The sequence below is a fragment of the Atractosteus spatula genome, chromosome 15 (genome assembly GCF_055471065.1).
Source record: "Atractosteus spatula isolate fAtrSpa1 chromosome 15, fAtrSpa1.hap1, whole genome shotgun sequence".
Lineage (NCBI taxonomy): Eukaryota > Metazoa > Chordata > Actinopteri > Semionotiformes > Lepisosteidae > Atractosteus > Atractosteus spatula.
The window spans coordinates 13,971,401-13,994,506 of NC_142720.1; the positions used below are offsets into that span (position 1 = coordinate 13,971,401).

The window sequence follows — 23,106 nt, forward strand, 5'->3', positions numbered from 1 at the left end:
CAATAAAATTAAGGCACATATAATTGCACTGTTTATACTATTAATGTGCTTTGCAAGATTATTTTCCATATTTTATTTCTGTGTCTTTATTCTGAAATCCTTCCAGAATAACCTTGAAATTGTGATACATAGAAAAAAAAAAAAAAGATAAAACAATAATCTAAATTATTTGTGAATCTATGTTGTGAATCTAAATTCCAGTCCTCTGAGATGTGTCCGATTTTGATGTCAGAAACTATATTTTAATGTCAACACTGCAAATGAGGCAGTGACACCTATAGTGTTTCAGAAACCCAAGAAGTACCAGACCCTTTCAAGGCCTGACAGTTCTGGGTTAGTGACACACATCAAAATGAGATACTGTCACTGCTCAGTGTTTTGCATGTTATGTGCCTGCAGTCTTTGGAAATGAGGTTTCAGTAGGTCTATCAACCCACCATTCATCCCATTGTAAATACTCCGATGATGAGGCGACATTTCGTCTGGAGCTGGCCTCCTCTGCATCCCTTCTCTGCTGGGGCTGGTAAACTTGAGGTGCTCTGGACTCCCGCTGTATTGATGCCGGAGCTGCTCTGGGCTCCCTCCCCGGGCTTTCTGGAGAAGATCTGGAGTGCCAGTCAGTGCCTGTTTTTGCAGAGGCTCGGAGCTAACACTGCTATGTTTTTGGTGCTCGGGGCTACCTCCACCCCCTCCTCCGCTTCGGTGTTTTTGAAAGTGCTCTGGGCTATTGGTAGTGCTCATGAGGTGTTTTTGCAGGGTTTCTGGGCTGGCACCGGTGTGCTTCTGATGCTCAGGACTTCCGCGGCCCAGGCCCTTGTGCTTTTCGGGGCTTGCCCCTCGCAGGTGTTTGTGGTCGGGACTTCCGCTACACTTTGGCTTCGGCTGGTACTCCGGGCTGCCACTCCTGTGCTTCTGGTGCTCTGGACTTCCATCCCTCCGAGGTTTCTGCAGGTGCTCTGGGCTGCCTGTGGTGAGAAGCTTGTGGTGGTGGTCAGGACTGTCTGTGCTCCCAGCACTTGAAGTGCTACTTCCATCGCCCACATCCCTTAACAAGCCAGTACTGGGGGCTGATATATGGGATAGGCTATTCTGGCTATCTATGGAATTTCGGCTACCTGCACCACAATTCTTTTCTTCATCAAGCATCAGACAGAGCTCCTTGAGTTCCAGGTTCTCCTTGATCACCTCCTCTTGCTTTACTTCAAGCTCCTTTAGCTTCTGTAAATACAAAGTCACCTCTTTTCGCATCACACCTGCACTGTATCTCCCCAGCCTCTGCCACTCCCTGGACACTTTTTTCCCTTTTTGTCTGTCATCATCTAAAAAGCAACACAGGTCTCTCAACTCTTGGTTGTCCTCTTGGAGCTTCTGGTTTATGTCCTTAACCACATAGAAAAAGAATGAAGATTTGATTATGACCGGAGTGACACATCTGTTCATAGTAAACACATAAATCTACAAGGGGAAGTAAACTAGACATTTCCTGATAATAAACAAAAACAATCCACATAACTAGAAATAAATGTGGCAGGGCTGTGCATATTTTGAAGGTTTTACATTTAAGTTGAATCCTGATCTGCCTGTCCAAAGGTTCTTTCAAATCATAAAAAACAAAGGAGAAAAGTACTAAATTTTAATTGGTAGAAAATGTTTGAAAATATAGCTGTATGACTCTTAATCCTCTTAGATTCAGTAAACTTGATTCAAAAAGTACTTCTCTATAGTTACGAGGAAGGAATGATATGCAAATAGTAAGAATTCTAAACACTCATTGTACCATGCTTCTCCAAAATAGCTCAGGAAAACGGGTTTTGGTGTTTGTTTTGTGAATGTTAGTAGAAAACCAAGATACTTGTCCCTGTTGCAACACACTGTGAAATGCAAAAGCACAAGGGTCTTGGAGTTGTTGCCTATACTCAGGGAAATTAATGTTATCAAGTCTTAGCATGCATTCCTGAAATAAATTCTTATTATCAAAATCCTTCTTATCAAAAAACATGACTTTAAACAAATGCAGTTTTTTCAGGTATATTTAGTTGTAACATTTAGGTTGTAACAATTGAACATCAAAGTAATGAGGGAATATCTATTCAAAGAAGAAAGTGTAATTTTAACAATTAAAAGATGTGAATAAAACTGATGGACGTGTCCACACAGCATGCCCATTGGAATAGATGGTTAATCACAGTATCCACCAAAATATTTGTATTTTTGTCTGGTACTTTTTGATAATAAAGTATTTTGTTATGGCTTGCATTAGATACTCAATAAAAGTCAGAGGAAGTTTTAGCCATCTCTAAACAGTGACAATAATTGATTCCTATCTCAAACAATCTGACATACCAATTTCAATAATACTAAAATACCAGATATCTTGTATGGGGGCAGTGCTTGAAGGAAAATAGTCTACAAAATATCTATAAAATGAAAAACTGACTTCTGTTCTCTATTAAAAGGGTGTTAGACCAATGGAATAACCCCAATGAAAATGGAAACCCATATTCTTTATGCATGTTTGTGGCTGAGTGTTTTTATAGTGTGTATCTGGAGAGTATGTGTGTCCAAATAGTGTCAGTACTGAACATCCGAGTGCATTTAAAGTTGTGTTTTTCTTTTGCATCCTGTCGATTTTCTTCAGTCAGATTCCTTTCAACTGCTTTCAACCTTAGCACTTTTTAAGATGGAAATATTCACTGTCTGTCCTTTGAGCATTAGTCTCTCGTTGGTTAATTATCTCAGAGTTTTTGCATTTTGGACTCCTACAAATTTGTCTAAGATTCAAAGTATGTTTTTTCCCCTACTCTGTGCAACTTCAATAAAAAAGATCCCTAAATTACCCTCACAAGGAAAGTTACACTTACCAAAAAAACACTGTGTAGTCAACACTATATTATTTATATGAATACTCTCACAGATATCTAGCTATAAGTGAATATATGATGCAGACACTTATTTAAGACTGTCTATGTTTATTAATATTGAAGGTTAAAATATTCATTTGAGATGTTTGTCTTTTCTTTAACCATTATTTAATTGGTTTGGTTAAACAAAGAACTAATGCGATTGCACTATAAATGCAAACGCATTAAAGCAAACTTGTTTCTTGCGTGCTAAATTGGAAGCACTAAAATCGACAATTATTCAGACCATTAGCTTTTTAAGCTTCTTCTTAGATAGTTTAATAAAGAAAATTTGTAAAAGCCCCTTACATTTCTTGAAAACGGATAACTGTGATACATGTAAAAAAAACAGCTACTCCGTTAAATACGAGGTTCAAGTATTTGTTTTTTCACACGTTGTTGGACAACAGGTGTTATTTGGCCCACTGTGACTCAAGTATAATGGTGATAAAAGCTATTTGCACTCCCTCATGCGCAGTAAAGCACTAAGTGATACGTTTTAAAGTAGTAAGATATATGATGTTAACATATAAAAGACTAAACCAAACACTAGTCTACATGCAGTTTTAAGGCAGTCATTATTTTTGTTATCCCAACCAGCTCCAGCTTCCAATGTGCATCTCTACTAATACGAAATACTTGCTAGCATTTATGTTTTATAGTTCTTAGTTCACATTACCTAAACACACTGTTCATGTATCTGCATGACTTTGATGAATAACGCTGCCCTCTATTACCTTTAGTCCTCTGATCTCGTTAAGATGAAGCTGCAGTCTGCGGTTGACCTCCCTGATGAGGTTGCCATGGTCCAACATGATACTCATCTTCTCGGATTCTGCCCGTCGGAGCCTGCGGACCAACTCTTCTTTACTCCACTTCATTAAGTCCTCGTCCGACAGCTTAGAAAGGTCTTCAGTCGGACTTTCTGTGCTCTTTGACATTTTTAGTTCTGAATTATTCCCCCTTCTGTGTAAAAAAAGTAAATATCAAGGCAGCTGTATAGAGCTCACATAAAGTTATTATTTATCAAGTATTTTTTCTTACAGCCATCGTCCCCTTTACGGTAAGAAAATGATATCTGAGCTCAAAACCAAAAGCATTTAAAAATACACAGACAGGGATTGTTTCCCGTGTCTAATTCCTTTTTTTCTGCAGTCGGGATTGCATCTTGTCTTGCAAGGAGAGACCCATATCGGTTCCTGAGCTAAACATTCTCTACTAGCGATGTTTGCTGGGAGATGCTTCTGCAAATGCATTAGACGTGGGTATTGGGTTGGACGCAGCTGCAAGAAACATTGTGACTGCAGTATAAGACTCGGCAGACTGGCACACAGTACTGGATCGCTCACCCCCCCTCCCCAGCCCAGAGAATAGCCTACAATTCAAGAGAATGGGGAAGGACTTATGGATACCACGCGCCACCTGCAGCATTAAAACGTACCAATCCACCCTGCAGATGATGTCACTCTTTTACACATTTCGATTGAATGGTAATAAAACAAAATATCTTGATGAGTAACCCGTGGAACTTTGAACATTAATCCGTGGTAGACTATAGTAAAAGCATCAAATTGTACAGTAAGTATATCATAAATGGCATTTTTAAAAGATGCGGTTTAATGTATCATTTCGTATGCGATGTTACAGTCGTTTAGGGTGTTTACGCGGTGTATGTACGAAATGATCGGTGAATGCAGTATTGAAAAAAATGTTCAGCTTCTTTCCTCGATGAACCAGCAACAGCAAAGCAACATATATTTTAAAAGAGCAGCTGAGTAGGACTACGACTCACATTTTTCATCCACCTATTGTCTTGTCTTGACTTGTTTTTCGTAATAAGGTCAAACCGATCCATAGTGACGGACTTTTTAAAACAATTAGTAATTGATTGCTTGTTTAACTAATATGAAAATATATGTGTAAATCAGATATGCAGTTTGTAAATTTGTGCACAGGAGAAACATGTCGTGGTACAAAATAAGAAGAAACTCTCACACCTGCGTAAAAGCCAGAAATGCTCCTGATTTGCTCAAAAAAAAAAACCATGCACTTCATTATGTCTATGGTTTGTCTATACCTGAAGAGAACTTTGTGACAAAGTTTTTTTTTTCCTTTTTCCACTATTCAACCATTCATTATCAGACAGAATCTTATTCCTGGTAAGGGCTCTAACAATCTGTATCTTATAGTGTAGCTTTTCCGCTTATGTCCTTACTGCATTTAAAACAGAACAAGAGACACTTTTTCATGCAAAGGATTATGGGAGTATGAAACAAGCTACTCAGCAATGCTGTTGAAACTGATTTTCTGTTTTATCTCAAGAAACAGCTGTATAAGCTCCCCGGATCAATTAACTACTAACTACCAAACAAGTTAGACTGTCCAAATACCCTCCTCGCCTTTTTAACTCTTTTCTCTTCGATGTATTGAGACATAAACAAAATTTGCATGGCAAAACTCGCCCCTGAAAAACTTGAGCAGTGGCATGGTCACCCTCTGATGTATTTTGCAATACTAGTTTGCATTTCTGAGACAACAATTTGCTTTGGGACATTTTTTATGGATCTGTCACCAGCATTATCTGACTGAACTAGCTGGGTTGCTGTCTAGGAATATAAAAAAGGGTGGGAATGTGTGATAAATGGTAGAAGATCACAATCTGAGGTAAATAAAATTATGTAACAAACACTGGACTTTGGCAGCCCTTTGAACTATAGGCTAGGAAAAACAGTCTAAAGATGTATGTCTTAAGCCTTTAGTTAAAGGCCAAGACCATAGGGGCACCCATGATGTGTTATGGGTAAATTCCATAATTTAAGTACTGTGTAGCTAAAGACTCTGCTGCCATTTTAGAGATTATCAAACATCATCATGGAGATACTCAAATATAATGTGCATTTCAGGACTCAAATCTCCTTTCAGGACTCTCCATGTGTCTCAGTGGTGATAGATACAGTATATGTCCCTGCATAAAGACATAGTCCAAGAGTTGTTTTTCAGCCCTGAAAGGTGTGGACATGTGCTTGAGCTTGGAATGAGTTAATGTCTCCATGGGTATAAAATTCATCAGCAGTGCTCAGTTTTTTATAATCCAGAAAAGGTGATTTCAGAATATGATCTGTTGTTTACTAGTAATACAAAAACAGCATTTGTAAGTAATAAATTTCAGCCAGACACACTACATTTATAAGAATCAGATGCTCTTGTGGCAGAAATGCTGTTGTAGAGGCGATGCCACTCACGTCACAATGCCAGACATGCCAAAACACAAAAGAGAAAACCTGGATCAGTACACACTTGACCCAACAACATTACTCATCCTCTAGCCCTCCATCTCCTGTGTTTGCAGTGACATGTTCTACAGCTGAATGATTCCATCTGTTGCTCCAATACCTCCTGCAGCAAATCACCCATCTGGTGGACCTTATAGCTCTGTTCCTGCAGTAATAACTAGCCTGACTCAAAGTAAGTCAAATGACCCAAAATCTGACTCTCCCTCAGGCAAGGGCAACTGCCCAATTTCCTGTGTCTAAAGAATTGCCAGATTTACTGTTGTGTGCTGTGACTGTTATCAGTGAGGCCTGTGAGAGCATCTTATGCAGCCATTCAGACACTGACAAAGTTTGTCTGTCTCATGTGACCAAGATATACAGAGAAGGCTTCACACTTTGCGGTACATTCTTTCATCGTAATGCATTGTAGCCAACACTTTGAGATTGTATTCTAGTCTGAGAGTCTGCCACTGAGCATTTTTTTATGTATGATGATAATGCATGTATTATTAATTCATATAATACGGTCATCATTAAACTGTTTCTTACACTCCCTCCAACTCAAACCGAAACTGAAAATACAATAAAGCAGGCCAGTGAACACAAGAGGGCACTCGCCCAAAACTATGCAGATTTTGGAAAACTCAGGATATTTATTAAATGATACTGTAAGGCATACGGCCTCCATTGCTTGCGAGAGCCGGCTTACCAGAGCGGTGACGTCACCGGCTTCCCTGTGGATAGCAGGGGCGGCAACCGCCGGGCTAAAGGGAGATTTCCCTTTGGTTCAAGAGGCTGGATCCCTGTTGAGTTGATGCCGGAGGCCTGGGTTCGAGCCCCCGATGGTGGGGGACCGATCTGATGCGGCGGCGGCGAGGGCGCCCATATGAACCCTAGAGCGCTACAATGCGAATGTATTCCAATATTAATCTTTGGTACAATAGATGGGGTCACTGGTGTATTTTCGCTGTGTGTTTAAAAAAGTGATGCTAATTTTATTTTTTATTTCAGTTGTTTACTAGTTTACCAGCTTAAAGACAAAAGCGAATATTCAGTGTCCTCTTTTTAAGGGAACTTCTTATCATAATCATTAATTAATCATTAGTTAATCATTTTTTAGTCCTAGGATAAGATATTTTTGCATTTATTTGCTTAAACACAATTATGAAAAAGAAAATAAGAAACTCAGTCTTAAATCTTTTTTCCAAAATGAATATGACGTTATATAAAAATTAAAACTCAGCTTTATCTTTCAAATTTTTTTAACATACGTGGCAGCAACACAACAGAATAATTCCTTCTTGTCACTACAATGCCTTCACAATGTGACCTGCCCAAGCAGGGATTTTAAAATCAGTCAATTACGCAGTTGCTAAGTGCTTACACAGGTGATGGGTGTGTCAGAAATTTGGCATAAAAGCGACAAGCCACCAGGGCGGTAGGGCCAGTGTTCTGTTTGACAAACAAAAATACCAACACTAAATCACAGGGGAAGGTAAGTATTTTCACCTCCTATTTCAAGTGGTTTGTTACCTAAAGAACAGAATGCTACGTACACGAGGGCTCTTTCTGAGGAGTACACTGTATTGGATTTTGCTCATTATTACTTGATTGTTGGTGCATTTCCTGATTGTTATCGCGTTTTGGCTTCGAAACGAATGCTTACAGACTTGTATAGAACGAGACCAATTATTGCTATACGTGGAGATTTGTGAAACGCTTTTATTATAAAGGTTAATATGGTAAAACAGATAAATTGTGGATATTCTTTATGAATATCATTTAAACTTTTAGGCTTCGTTTATATACATAGTGTGTATGTGTTTCTTGTACCTGTATTATACAGTTCAACTTCCTTTATTGCGTGATATGGAAAAGGTCCTTACAAAGATCGTTAGAAACTGTTTCCCGACTTTTTAAAACGTCCTGATTTTTATTTTGTTATGCGATAGCATACAAAATCTTTTCAGTGCTGAAAACTGATGGATTGACTGCCACCATTAAAATAAAATTAACCTTTGTCCATTTTATATTTAGTTAAAGACTTGTATTAAAGTGATGGAGACTAGACTTTGAGTTATGTCAACATTTCTTACACTCAACATCTTCAGCTCCTTAAACTTTCTTTGGTTAGAATTACTCTGTGCACTTTGTGATGTTAGTCTTCATTTTTTCTTTTCAGTGTATTACTTCAAACTAATCAAGAAGCATGGGATTGGTGTGGTACAGTTTCTGTGGGCTTGTGTGCCTTGCATCCCTTAAGGCCTCCACACAGCTGGTGGGGGATATTCGAGAGGCTTCTGTTGACAACCCAGAAGTACTTAAAAGTGCTCAGTTTGCTGTTGATGAGTATAACAAAGCAAGCAACGACTTGTACTTCAGTAAACTAATTAATATAACTTATGCAAAACAGCAGGTAACCAGCATTTCTTCATTTCATTTGTTGGTTGTTGTTGTTGTTGTTACTGCATTCATGACATTTCTTCACATTTTGATAGATTGTTAATGGGATTAAATACTACCTTGGTGTTGAACTGGGACACACAGAGTGTGAGAAAAGGAACTTCTCTGATGCTTTTTCTTGTGATTTGCCTCCCAGTCAAGATCAGGTGAGAATGAGTTGCCCTCCTTTTGTAACGTTAAGGCACATTAAAAAGTATTGATATTTGGAATACATACCTGTTGAAATTTTCTGCAAAATAACTTTTTTTTCCCTTCTCCCTTTTAGACAATATTTTGCCGTTTTGAAGTTCTAGTAGTTGCCTGGAGACATGAAACAACCCTTTTGAGTATGAGCTGTCAGCCTGAAAGCTATTGAAAATTTGCACACAAGTGCAAATTTGCACACAAGCTGTGTTCAGAATTGGAAGGAACTTGAAAAGCACCTGTTTGAAAACTATTCATCTATTTCCTTTACCTCTCTTGCAATGTTAATGGTGTTCCCTAATGTTCAAGCGATCTGCATGTGAACCAAATTGACTTACTTTTCTGCAGTTTTAGAGTTGCAAAGAAACTTTGTAATGTATTATGGAATTTCACTGGACAACTTTGTTTTCACATCCTGTTGGCTTATGTTTACTGCATATCTCTTTCTGGTATGTTCGAGAAACCAGTTTCATAGCATGTTATTTAGACAAAGTCCTGTAGTACACTTTGCAGTGGGAACTATGTTTAACTCTAGTATTCCTTTTGAGGAGGAAATGCAGCTTTTAAAAATGTCAACTGATACAATAAATTCTGCTTTGAAAATTGTAAGACTGGTTAATTGAAGACCATTGCCTTATGCCCTTGTTAAATGAAGCCACTGGTGTTTAACTTGCTGATTTCCATGCTTAACTTTTTTTTTCCTCTTAATTTCAAACTGCCCATGATAACTGAAAGAATTTACTGGCACCTGAAAGTGACTTGGTAGACAATATTTCATTATTGGGGAATTACTGATTTATACAAGTTAAAACACCTCAATTTTTTTATGAGGCTCCATTGACAAATTGCAGCCATGTATCTTTTTGGGTATCTCTAGCATTGCATATCTGGATACTGCAATTTTCATCCATCTTTTTCAAAATCCAGACATTAAATCAGGAATGTGGTGATCTAAATGGTAAAGAGTCATCCACTGGGATTTTGATCAACTCTTCTTGTAAAGCCTGCATATCTTGTTTATTGGTCTATGAGCTATATTTACCATTCTTGTTTACTCTACAAATCTTGCATAAAGCTCAAATTCTCATCTTGCAAAAAAAAAAAAGTCATAGTTACAGGAGTAGAAGGAGGCTGTGTTATCACTTAATCTGCTTGGTCCCAGGAATTGATCAATATACAGCCGTGCACTCATGTTTCATCAATTACTGCCAGTTGAGTTCTCTACTGATTAGACACTGTGCCTCACTTGTCACACTTGTGCTTCCCTGTCAATTGGTCTGCTGTACAGAACAGTGCGTTTTTCCACGTCTGTACTATACTTGCAGTTGGAAGTTGGACTAAGACACCTCCGTACATCTACAGTACCAACACTGATGGTAAGAAGGCATTGCTGTCTCGATAAGCAGGACATCATGGTACCTTTCCTTTTCTTTTCCTACACCAGTTGATATTCAAGAAGTTAAATCATCAGATTACCAGTGCCCAACCTCTTCTCTCAATAGCAAGGTGATTTTGTGCTTATGCAATAGTGCAAACCACTCCCAATTGTTTCAGTTAAGAATGATCAATTAAAGGAATTTTAAACAAATACTCAGGGGAAAAATAACAGCAAGGATGTTCTTCACCTCCACCACTCTAACTTCTAATCTTTCATGTTGTCCTTTCCCACATTGCCCCAAAAAAGTAAGATCTACGCTTGCTCAGGTTAATTTTCTTTAGCATTCCTTCTCCAGCTTTGCACCCCTGGGTCATTTCACTTGACATAGGCTCCTAACATCCTTGTCCTACAGCCAGGTGGTTGGACCTTTATTCACATTTCAGTAAACATTTTTGCTTTTTATGGCTGGGTGTTATTTTTCTTGAAATCAAACTGATGCCTAAACTGGTTCATAGCTAAGGTGTGAATAATAAAAAAAATATTCATAATTTATTTTGATACTAAGCATATATAGTTTTTTTTAATGTAAAGGCTTCGATGGAGACTAATTTGCATTAAAAAAACATCTAGGTGATTTTATAAATCTCTCTTAAATGTATAAATGGTACAGAAAACGCATGTTATTTTCATCCAGGTACTTTAATTTAAGGACTAGTGCTTTTACGAGTATTGTATTCCTAGGTGTCGTATATGTTTCAGATTGTGTCATGTTTAGGGATTCCATTATACCACACTGTATCACTACAACACAGCTCGAGAGTCCTGGAATCAATTCAAACCTGGGGGTCTTTGTGGAGTCTACATATTCTCCTCTTCACCTTGTTTAAGGTGCTTGATTCAAGTGGTTGACTTGCCACTTTAAATATTCTAATTTGGAGACTTTTTTTCCAGTTCAAGCTAGACTGACTGTGGGACTATAGTGAAACAAAACCCAATGTCCTTAATAGGACAAATGATTTTTCAATATGTTCAAAGTACATCACCTTATGGGGTAAGGTAAATACAGTACTTATAAGAGGGTTAAGGGTCTTGCTCAGGGGCCCACCAGAGTAGGATTCTACTGCCTGCCGCAGGATATGAACCGGCAACCTTCCAGCCAAAGGTGCAGATCCTTAGCCACAGAGCCACAGCACCGCCCTACTACATAAATACTGAAGAAAGCTCCATTCCTTCAGCGTGGAATAAACCTTTACTTGTTCCTTTGCAGCCTACGCATGCAGATGCAGCTACCCACTTGTACTGAAATAATGCCGATGATAATGACGTTCACAAGCGCTAGGGGGAGCTAATCAGATTTAGCGTTTCTTTCTCTTGACGTGGCGAATTGCAATTGCCGGTGACATCATGAAGGACGGTAACCAATAGCGTTTGAGCTGAGTTGGATTTCCTAGACCGGTAGTAACACATCATTCCACGGGCGTCCGAGTAGCCGGTGTTCACTTCACATTCCTTTCATTCCCAGAGTTATTCCTGCAGTTTTTTTTTGTCCTTTCATTCCGATCTTTAGGTGTGATTGACAGTAGTTTCTGTCGTTTTTCTTCACGTTTGTCTTCTTTTGAAGGTAGGTTCGGTTTCTTAGTATTTGTAGGCCGCTGATTATCTCGCTAAGCCTGCTCCTAGCCTAACATATTGATCCCGGTATAGGAAGGTAGGAAGTGGGGTGAGGGTTAATAAGCACCGAGTTTTAACCTTGCCCGATGTATACCAACTACAGTTTAGCAGCAAGTTATAACGTGTGAGTAGAGTATTGTTCTCTTTGTACAAATTATATTTGCGGGGTTTAAATGTAAGATACTACTGTGTGTGGGGGAAAAAAAAATCACTAGATGTGATGAAGAAGGAGAAATCGGAATCGCAGTATCAGTTCTTGAAATTGTAAGAGATTTCCCGTATTTGGAAAAACCAGTGTAGCTGTTGGGGCAACAGCTTTATTACCAGTTTTTAAATTAACCAGATTATTGATAGTTCAACATAAAATAGGGGAATCTGTAGTTGGTGCCGACCCCAGTTAGGTCTACGCAAACATCCTGTTAGCAGGGAGTGGTGTTTGGAAAAGGGGGTCTTCCCCCCCCTGTTAAATTAGGTTATCTTTTGGCTGTTATCTGTCTGTATTGGGCAGCTCGGTTGTTGCCTTTTGTTTACTGGTGGCAGCTGTTAACATCCACTATTATATTTTCGTAAAGAAAACGGATATCGTTGTTAATTCAAACTTAAAACTGATGGGATTTGTTTACCTTCATCTGAGACTTGTGTGTGTATATATCCATTTTTAATAAACATGATCTGACAAGCGTAAATGTGAAAACTGACAGGCAGAAAGAGAACGTAGCTCGTTTACTAGTATCAAGCCAATTAAAACGTGAGAACAGCATCAGAATTTAGCCGAGTAGAACGTTCTTATTCCGTGGAGTAAAGATTCGGTTGATTGTAAGGAATTCTTGGTAACTAAGTGGAACTATAGAACGACCATCTTGTTCTACGTTCGTGAAATGGTAGACTTTACTGAACCATATGGTTGCTGTTGAGAAATGCCCTAGGCACCGGAAAAGCGTATTTACTGGATTTTGCTTAGCACAGAAGGTGTGCTTTCTAAACTGAAAATCCAGGTGTGTCAGCTCTGACGCACTACCTGTCTAAAAATATCGCATTGAAGACGGTTTTACATCCGAAAACCTGTCTAACAGGTTTATTTTGACATCATAGCTGTTTCTTGATTTGTCCATTACGTGCTAGTTTCTGGACTATTAAAGTCACAAATATGCTTTGTAAGTAGCATTTTGTTTGTGGACCTGTACGGTTAAGGAACGGAACCGTAGTACCAGAAAGCTGTTCAGCAGTTGTGTGGGTTGTCAGTATTGGTATGTAAATACTGTCTTCTTTTTGACATTTGATCATAAGACCTAGCTGGATTTTCTAGTAGTATTTACCGCTTGATAGATATTTTCATACAGAACAGAGCTTTTTAATTTAGAAAATTTTTGAATTGTCACGAGCTTAAAGTTGGCTGGATTCGGAAAGTTATTAAATTGGTTTATATTTGTGGTAGTTGAATAAACCATTTTGAATTTTTATTTGTGATCTGTGTTTACTTTAAAGTAAAACTGTTGTCTCTTATTTCCATTGCTTTTTTTAAAAGAAGGCACTTTTTTTTTATTTTTCACACATTAATTTCATGCCCAGTACATTTTCTTGCCCGGGAGTGTCTGCACTATGAAAGTTTTATAGGTAACTTAATCTTCTAAGATGAAGAGGTGCCTACAGTAGCAATGCAGGCCAGTTGAATAATTAAGAGCTCTAGTGACTCTGAATGTGTTACCACAGCAAAATATTGAGATTAACTTTTCAACCTATTATGGATAGATTCAGGATAAAATGACTGGGAAGTGTAAGTCTTTGAGAGAGTTCAGGTTAGATGACTCCCAAAGTTTAATATGGGAATGTGTATCGCACCCCTGGCAAAAGCGAAGCACAAGACAACTGTAATGGTAGATGATAAAGAACAAGCGGTTTCTGCATTTTTTTTATTTTGTTGGCATCGTTTTTGAACGGCTCAGGCTTATGATTTTGCCCTTTTTATAACCTGTCAGATCTCATGGCAACATATCAGGAGTTCATCCAACAAAACGAGGAGCGGGATGGGGTACGGTTCAGCTGGAACGTGTGGCCCTCGAGCCGACTGGAGGCCACCAGGATGGTGGTGCCCCTCTCCTGCCTCTTCACCCCTCTGAAGGAGCGTCCCGATCTCCCTCCTGTGCAATACGAGCCCGTGCTCTGCAGCAGACCCAACTGCAAAGCTGTGCTCAACCCCCTCTGGTATGCTGTCTGTTAAAATTTCAGCCATGACATTTCTGTGTAATTGATACCCACTGTGACATTTTCTTTATGAACCATTTCACTGGAGTTTCTTCCAGTACTTTCACAAGGTAGGACAGACAGAGCTTAAACAAGAATCCTCAGCTTTGTCTTTTCCGATTCAGAATTGATTTTCAAATTTCCTTTATCTGAGGTCCTTTGGATTACTTTGAACCTCATAAAACTGGATTTTGAAGACCATTATATGCCTAAAATTATGTAACATCGGAGAATTCAAGATACCCTTTTCACTTAATTGGTGTAATTGTAACTGTTTTTTCGCTTTACTGATGGTCTTATCTGATGCAGTGAACAATGTACTTTATACAATTTTTTAATTTTATGTCAGTGAAAGGATTAATATTAAGATAGTAGGCAATGAAATGTTCCATGCAAACAAACTAATTCAATATAAGGTAGTGTGAAATATTCTGGATATTTAGTAGGACTAGATGATCTTTATGGACAGAATGGTTTGATCTCGTCTGTGGCCTTTCTGATGTTGGGTATGAGCACTCAGTTTAGGACTGGAGTAATGAACTAGCTTAGGAAAAGTTGGATGGATGGAGGCTGGCCCAGATGGAGTTAGGAAATTCTAAACGGGGAAGCACCTGCCCTGGCTTAGGTGTTGTGTATAATAGTTGGCAAGGTAGGGGTGAATTCAGAAAATATGGAGCATACTAGAGAAAAAAAAGCCTCTTATTATGTAGGGGTGTCCATTTGCAGTTCTGCAGGGCTCGTTTTCTAAGTCTCTTTAAAGCAACAACATGTGAATAGCTGAGAGAAGTTGGTAAATTGGTCCAGTTACGACAACAAGGAACAGGTGTTCATTCCATGCTGAAAAGTAAAGAAAAGAAACACACATTTCATCAGTGACGTCTTCTTTCTCACCTGAAGAAGACTCCATAGCCAAAACATCATGTTTCTTTTCTTTACCTTTCAGCACGGAGTAAACCTTTACCTTTTCCTTTGCAGCCTACCATGCTGAGGCAGCTCCCTACTCAAACACCTTCAGTTAGGCCAGTAATGAGCTGGTTTAGATCTTTAAGATCAGTTGGAATAGAAATGCAAAGAAACCAGCCTTCCAGGAAGAGAGGCGTTTGAGCGTCATACTTTTTTTTGTTACACCTGTTCCGCAGTGCAGGGTAAAAGTATTCAAGCAATGTGAAGAGGTATGTCATAAATATACAGCTGCTTACCCTTTTTTTTTGCAAAGTGACGGTGACATTTTTTTTCTCCTCTTTGCAGTCAGGTTGACTTCAGGGCCAAACTGTGGGCGTGCAACTTTTGTTTTCAGAGAAATCCAGTGAGTATTTAGCTAATCAAATACAAAGGTCTTCTGGTGTGGTATCGATTTAGTTTAGTGTGAAATCAGTAAAAACGTACTTAGTGTTTACACTTGTTTTTCTTCTACAGTTCCCCCCAGCATATGCAGGTATATCAGAGGTCAACCAACCAGCTGAGTTAATGCCACAGTTCTCTACTATTGAATACATTGTACAGGTAAATGTTTGCACCATTTCATACCTGTAGAAACTTGACAGGTCTTACGAATTCTGTTATGGTTGTGATTTAAAATAAGTATAATAGTTAGATGACTTGTATTTTCCATGTAAAGTAACCAACTTTCAAATAAATGTGTGAAATCATGGTCTTAATGCTATACATGAGCAAAGTGGCTTACATTTAAGTTATATTAAAAATATTACGCAGACAATCTGTGCTTGTTAGTTTTTATATTTTTGTAGTTCTGCAGACAATGGTGTGTGCTGAGACTAATGATTGTTTGATCTTACAGCGTGGTCCACAGGCTCCTTTGATCTTTCTATATGTTGTGGACACTTGCTTGGAAGAGGAAGACCTTCAGGCCTTGAAGGAGTCTTTACAGATGTCTCTGAGTCTCCTGCCTCCTGATGCCTTAGTAGGGCTGATTACCTTTGGCAGAATGGTGCAGGTGCATGAGCTTAGCTGTGAGGGCATCTCCAAGAGCTATGTATTCAGAGGAACCAAGGATCTGTCTGCTAAACAAATCCAGGTCAGTAGTTAGACATTGTAGGTAAAATGTCACATGCATAGGTATATGCCAAAAATTGTTTTGCACTTTCAAAGGGTGTTAAAGAAATACATGTATTTTGCAGGAAATGTTGGGCCTTATGAAGCCTGTAGCACCAGTGCAACAGGGAAGGCCTGTTCAACCTCAGGATGTGTCCGTCTCCAGCAGGTATTGTGAAAGCTTTCAAATGTTATTGTAGTCCAAGAACCATCTCAGTGAATTTGCATAAGTTGAATATTTGGCAAATATGTATATTTGGATTATGTTAAAACCTTGACAGCTTTTTAGTCTTCATTTCATTCAGTGTGAAGAAAAAAGCCTTTTGTTAAAGGTGGCATCTAGAATATTGTTTTCCTATAACACTGTCAGAAATCTGCTAAATATTCCATTATTTCTACAGTTTTAAGATCTTTCTTTAAAAAGGTATTGATGTGCATCTTAAATGTTGCTCTAGGTTTTTGCAGCCTGTGCATAAGATTGATATGAATCTCACTGACCTGCTTGGGGAGCTGCAGAGGGACCCCTGGCCTGTACCACAGGGAAAACGACCCCTCCGATCTACTGGAAGTGCCTTGTCCATTGCTGTGGGCCTGTTGGAGGTAGGCTTTTTACTTTATTCATGTGCTCCTAGTTTACTCTCAGGTGTATGGTGTCATTCCAACCACTTATTTAGGCAAACCTTAAGGCATTGAAAGTTACAAAAGGAGATAATTAAGATTTGTCATTGTTGTCTGCAAATTCTAAGTAGTTCATGGATGTTTTAATCTGTGTTGTGACGCACTTAGCTATTTTCTTGTGTTCAGTGAAAATCATTATTGCATTCGTCTGAAATGAAATGTCTTAAATGTCTGCTGAAACTTTACTAAGAGCTCTTCATTGTTTCAGGGTACATTTCCAAACACTGGGGCACGTATAATGCTCTTCACTGGTGGCCCTCCAACTCAAGGTCCGGGAATGGTTGTTGGAGATGAGCTGAAGACCCCAATTCGCTCCTGGCATGACATAGAGAAGGACAATGCACGCTACCTGAAAAAGGCCACAAAGGTATGACCCTAAATTGAAAAGAGGGAAACTGTCCAACCACAAGTGCTTAATAGTTTTATAAAGGCTTGATTTTGCAGCAGTCTGTGATCACATTCTTAGGAGGCTAGTGCAATACAAGTGGCAGGTGAATTTGAATGTCATTTTATATTTAAGGATGTGGATGTATTAACACACACTGAAAATGTATCTGTTACTGGGCTGGTTATGGTTAATTATTTTGTGTTTTATTTTTCTCTGCAGTATTATGAAGCTTTGGCCAACCGTGCTGCAGTTAATGGTCACTGTATCGATATCTATGCCTGTGCTTTGGACCAGACAGGTCTTCTGGAGATGAAGTGCTGTTCAAACCTTACAGGGTACTGTGTTGCCTCCTGTTGTGCATTTATACATAGTTATGTATACAAATTGCAAGAAACTGCAATTACTAGAAAAGGAACCAACTAATTTAACGTTGCCAAAACGTTGCGTATTTACACAGTCATGTTAAAAACTAGTGTAGCCTTTGTATTTTACATTTTAATCTTTTGTCACTTTTCAAAGACCTGCTCTAGTTCATGTACCCATAAGAGAAATATTAATTCTGTAGTTCTTTATCTACGTTTTCCTGTAGAGTGAGGTTAACTAAATGTAAAAAATGTTAAAATCGTTAAGATCATGTGCAAAATTAAAGTAGCTGTTTTTTTTTCTTGTTTTAGGGGATACATTGTGATGGGGGACTCTTTCAACACTTCTCTTTTCAAGCAGACCTTCCAAAGAGTCTTCAGTAAAGATTACAATGGTGAATTCCGGATGGCTTTTGGGGGCACTTTGGAAGTTAAGGTAACTTATTTTTAATTGCTCAATTGCTTCAGACTTTCGGTTTACCTTTTATTTTTCATAAAATTCCAACCAATAAAAAAGCGGGAAGGGGTATGCACAGTCGTGAAGGTTCACTGAATTATTTTTTTCACTTTTTCAGACGACAAGGGAAGTCAAGGTTTCTGGAGCCATTGGCCCCTGCGTTTCCCTTAATGTAAAAGGACCATGTGTGTCAGAAAATGTAAGTCTTTTGTATTTTGTATCTGTTTTAAGAAACATGAATTTCTTAAAACTTAAAAACTAAAACTGCTGCTGATTTTTTTTTAAATAAGTTGCTGTACTCAACTTCTGTTTTCATCAATGTTAAAGCTCGGTCTCCTAAAATGCTCTCTTGTTCACTTTTGTCAGGAAATGGGAGTGGCTGGTACAAGCCAGTGGAAGGTGTGCAGTCTTAACCCATCCACAACACTTGCAATGTATTTTGAAGTTGTAAATCAGGTATTGATTCTGATTTCCATCTATAATGTTATAATGCTTTTGATGCTGAGGTTTAATGTTCCCGTGTCACAGGAGAGGAAAATTTGCTTATAGAATACAAAGAAATGAAGACCTCTCAGATGTATGTGAGATTGGGTTGCAGTTGTCTGACTAATGGTTTTGTGTGTCATTTTATAGCATAATGCACCAATACCTCAAGGAGGAAGAGGAGCTATTCAGTTTGTCACACAGTACCAGCATTCCAGCACACAGCGACGAATCAGAGTTACTACAGTTGCTAGAAAGTAAGTTTATGTGAAATAGTAAACATTTACCATTTTAAAGACCTGTTGAAAGCTTCCAAAGAAAACTCTTTAACGCAGACTTTCTAAAGGTTTGTTATAATTAAAATTATCAAGTTTGTCCCATATAATTTAAGGGATGGTTGCATAAATTGCAGTTTTTAATTGCCTTTTGCAAAGCCATTGGGATGTGACATTGAGATGTGATTAAAATGCCTTTTAATCTTTGGGGAAAGGTTAATGGTTTGAAATGACAGGCAATAAACCTTATAAGCCTCCCACTGAAGCTGAAAATTACTGTTCATTTCCTGAGCTATGTTAAGCCTACACTAGGCCTGAGACAATGTTCTTATTGATCAGAAAATTTTAGTGCTTCTTACATTTTAACTCAAGGAGCATTTGTAATCAAAAATCTTTAAAACCTCCGTTAATTTAGTATGAAAAACCTTATATCTGCCAAAAGTGTCCTTACCAATTTAAATACTCATATATCCTAATTTGGCTGGTTTCCTTTATCTAGCTGGGCAGATGCACAATCCCAGCTTCAGCACATAGAGGCATCATTTGACCAGGAGGCATCAGCTGTGTTGATGGCACGACTAGGTGTATTCAGAGCTGAATCTGAAGAGGGACCTGATGTCCTCAGATGGCTTGACAGGCAGTTAATAAGGCTAGTAAGTATTAGTCTGTTTACATTTCAATCTAAATTGAACTATTTCTGGTTGTCTATTATAAAATTTCTACATTAGCAAATAGACAGTGAAATGTACTTTCACATTTTATTCACAAATCTATATTGCCTTTTCTTGCAGTGTCAGAAGTTTGGACAGTTCAATAAAGATGACCCTAATTCTTTCCGGTTGTCCGAGTCATTTTCCCTCTACCCACAGGTAAGGATATGACTGTTCAATATTAATGCTATATTTTGAGGTTAGTTTATGTTGGAACATTTTAATTTCAACATTGTGTGAACCATACCTTATAAAATGTCTGTATTTTACAGTTCCAGTAGTATTGTAATTGTCATTAAGAGATTTTCTGTGTTTATGTACCTTTGTAGAATTCCATGTAGAAATGCTCAAACTATTAATGTTTCCAACAACTTCTAACCATTTCCATTTTGTTTCTAGTTCATGTTCCATTTGCGGAGATCACCATTCCTTCAGGTGTTTAATAACAGCCCAGATGAATCATCTTACTACCGGCACCATTTTGTAAGACAGGACCTGACGCAGTCACTGATCATGATCCAGCCTATTTTGTATTCCTACTCCTTTTATGGACCTCCTGAGGTGAGTTTTTGGATCTGTAATTATTTCTGGTATGTGGAGTACGTATTTGTTTCTTGTCTGAAATGACAGGTTTGTTAAAATGTGTGTATTTGTTAGAATATCACTAACTGAAGACAAACAGCCATGTAAATTGGAATGAATGAAAATATCTCTCATGTGTTTTTGCAAATTTGTCTTTCAGCCAGTGCTTCTGGATAGCAGCAGCATTCTACCAGATAGAATTCTACTAATGGACACATTCTTCCAGATTGTGATCTACCATGGAGAGGTAATGAATTTTGAATGTAATGGTTTTTCACATATTGAATGGGGGTGGTAGCTAAATACGCATGCGTATTTGATAGCTTGATAGTTTTTAATTGATAGTTTGTCTGTAAAAAGGTCTCTAAAGAAACCTCAAATGTTTTCTCAACAAGAATTCTAAGTTTTTTGGTCTTATTCACGTTGACAGACCATCGCACAGTGGCGCAAAGCTGGCTACCAAGAGATGCCAGAATATGAAAACTTTAAGCAGCTGCTTCAGGCTCCTTTAGATGATGCCCAAGAAATCCTGCAAAGCCGGTTCCCAATGCCTCGTTACGTTGACACAGAGCATGGTGGCAGCCAGGTATGCATTTTTGCCTACTGAATGTGAGGCATGACATCAGAGATTCAAATAAAACTCCAAAATGACTGCACACTCCTGAGTAGATGTGCATGTTTATCATTAAGATTTTAGTTTGTTTCTTAATATTATAGTAGAAATTGTGTTTTTTAAATAATTTTCATTAGTTTAATTATATGTATACCTAATCATGCTTTTTTGGCTCTGTATGTAGGCTCGATTCCTCCTGTCAAAAGTGAACCCATCGCAGACTCATAACAACCTTTATGCGTGGGGACAGGTGAGTAGTTCATAGTTCATTTCAAAACGGTGAATGGTCACATTCCTCAGAAATGCACAGCAGAAAAGGGGGATATGCTAAAATATAAATGAGTTTTGGAAATGTAGTATTGTTTTGTTTAATTGATCTACATTATTTGATTTAAGAGAAATATTTCAGTAAATGGAAACCTTATGTATTTTGTGACGAGTGTTAATTGTATCTACAGTGGAACCAAATTCACATTCTGGTTTTTGTGTTTTGTAGGAATCCGGAGCGCCCATCCTAACAGATGATGTCAGTTTACAGGTGTTCATGGATCATTTGAAGAAACTGGCTGTTTCTAGTGCGTCGTGATTGCCATAATGTGATATGCTGAAGGGCTTTTTTGTGGGGACCTACTGACATTTCAAATGAAGACACTGAAATTGTTTTATTTTTGTAACAAATAACTTATGGCATGAAAAAAACGACAGTTCTAGAAATGTGAAATAGGTCAACTATCTTTTTGCATTCTTCACACCTTTTTATAATTCCTTTCTTTTTCACCTGAAGGAAATTAGTGAAGGTTAATTGCTTTAGATATAGTAAGCTTAACTGTACTATACTAATTGTTACAGAAACCTTTCTGTATATTTCTGCAAATTAAGGTATTATATCAAATGCTTTTAAGAATAGCAAGTTCTTAAAAAATGTGTTTTAATAATAACGAAGCTCTAAGAAGCAGGGATCCTCTTGAGACCACCGTTTTGAAACCATTATCATTATAGAACGTTTTCCCTCTGGTTTTGAAAAGTAGATGACTTGCTCATTGCTCGATGACAAGAGACATGCAACATAATGTAAGGTTTAGGAAAGTAAGTGTTAATTTCTGCTTTGCACAATGTGAAGATCTTGCATTAATTGTATTCCACTTGTGGGTTTGTGAATATTTCAATTGTCTATATTGTAAAAAACATCTTTCTCTGGACTTTTTAGTTCTTTGCTTCCACATTAGAACAGATAAAATGCAAATAAAAACTGAAAGGAGTGTCATTGCATTGTTTGGGCAAAAAGCTTTTGCAAATATAGTAAACAAATAATGATACATTAGAATCTACTAATGGCATTTCCCATGCACAATAAAACAAGAAATTTGTGAAGTAATTGTTTTCTCTTTATATAAGACTGGTAAAGTTTTCCCGTCAAAGACTGAGATGTGACACGTTCTTCCGCGTTGGTTTCGCTGGCTCCGGGTTTTTTTAAATATGCACAATCGACATTTTTTCAACATTGAACAGTCTTTTGCTAATCTTCCTTCATAATCTTGGAATGAAAGTTAACTGGATCATGGTCTGCGAACGGATTGCTGAGCTATCGTTTCCAAAACAAAGGGAAATATGGTCAGCAACAAACGGTTATCTGTTCATGCTGCACAAGACGGAATATAAACGTGACCTAAAAAAAAAAGGTGATACGGCAGTTTTATTTTCTTATAGAACGTTGCATTTTATATTTTATAAGTATTTTATAGACCGTTAATACTTACATTTGTGGATCTTTCATCAGTTTTAGCAGATTCAGAGCAACATAATCGTTCTTTTTGCTTGTAGAATTTGCTTGCTTGAGTTTGCTTAATTTCTCCACGTATATCCTTCTGGAAAACAATATTTGAAAATATGAATTGAAATTAGTCTGCATTAACTGACATATACTGCCTTACAAACAAGACCAAGCTTAAAGGAACAACTTTTAGAATCGTTTTATCGTGTTAAACTAGAACATTCTAGAATGAAACATGAACATGACGATTTTGTGTAAGACTAGAAAATAAATTTGCACATATTTTTTTTACATTTTGGAAAGACATTCAAAAATTTATCGTTAAGCATTTAAAAGCACATGTTAGATCTAAGGAGTTTAATACGTTATACTTTGCAATTTGTAATATGGAAAAAGAACACTTAATCTGTCAGTAATAATGGGTAGATATATTCATGAAACAAACGATGTATGTAAAATGTTAATTTATGGTATTCTGATTTGTAATTCCGTCTGGCGGCGTATTGTTTTGATTCACTGATTTTTTTCATCACTTGTACTTTTGGATAGCTTTTCTCCTTTAGTTGTATTATTTGATATACAACACGACAACTATGTCGTCTAAATTTTATTATGTTTAATAAAAGT

At 37.8% G+C, this 23,106-nt stretch overlaps 3 protein-coding genes across 5 annotated transcripts; 2 read left to right on the top strand and 1 right to left on the bottom strand.

Annotated features, from left to right (window-relative positions):
- Positions 1 to 363: 363 nt before the first annotated feature.
- Positions 364 to 4,238, bottom strand: ccdc85a (coiled-coil domain containing 85A). The gene is made up of 2 exons (XM_088934192.1): positions 3,638 to 4,238; positions 364 to 1,380 (listed from the first exon to the last, which is right to left on the bottom strand). Exons 1-2 carry the CDS (start codon positions 3,839 to 3,841, stop codon positions 364 to 366), a joined length of 1,221 nt encoding a protein of 406 aa, XP_088790318.1. The 5' UTR covers positions 3,842 to 4,238.
- LOC148820078 (cystatin-like) lies at positions 3,670 to 9,421 on the top strand. Of its 2 annotated transcripts, none has more exons than XM_088933861.1 (4): positions 3,670 to 4,478; positions 8,355 to 8,588; positions 8,671 to 8,781; positions 8,901 to 9,421. In XM_088933861.1, exons 2-4 carry the CDS (start codon positions 8,382 to 8,384, stop codon positions 8,988 to 8,990), a joined length of 408 nt encoding a protein of 135 aa, XP_088789987.1. In that variant the 5' UTR covers positions 3,670 to 4,478; positions 8,355 to 8,381; the 3' UTR covers positions 8,991 to 9,421. The 2 variants fall into 2 exon arrangements, with proteins under 2 accessions (XP_088789987.1, XP_088789986.1); XM_088933860.1 differs by lacking the exon at positions 3,670 to 4,478 and adding an exon at positions 7,583 to 7,667.
- A 2,199-nt stretch (positions 9,422 to 11,620) lies between these two features.
- On the top strand, positions 11,621 to 22,083 carry sec23b (SEC23 homolog B, coat complex II component). Of its 2 annotated transcripts, none has more exons than XM_088933878.1 (20): positions 11,621 to 11,817; positions 13,844 to 14,069; positions 15,357 to 15,414; positions 15,525 to 15,611; positions 15,907 to 16,143; positions 16,247 to 16,329; positions 16,616 to 16,760; positions 17,047 to 17,205; positions 17,446 to 17,561; positions 17,901 to 18,024; positions 18,164 to 18,244; positions 18,412 to 18,501; positions 18,679 to 18,785; positions 19,303 to 19,456; positions 19,595 to 19,672; positions 19,913 to 20,074; positions 20,256 to 20,342; positions 20,526 to 20,681; positions 20,893 to 20,958; positions 21,205 to 22,083. In XM_088933878.1, the coding sequence occupies exons 2-20, from the start codon at positions 13,849 to 13,851 to the stop codon at positions 21,292 to 21,294; spliced, it is 2,301 nt and encodes a 766-aa protein (XP_088790004.1). In that variant the 5' UTR covers positions 11,621 to 11,817; positions 13,844 to 13,848; the 3' UTR covers positions 21,295 to 22,083. The 2 variants fall into 2 exon arrangements, with proteins under 2 accessions (XP_088790004.1, XP_088790005.1); XM_088933879.1 differs by lacking the exon at positions 11,621 to 11,817 and adding an exon at positions 13,035 to 13,114.
- Positions 22,084 to 23,106: the final 1,023 nt, after the last annotated feature.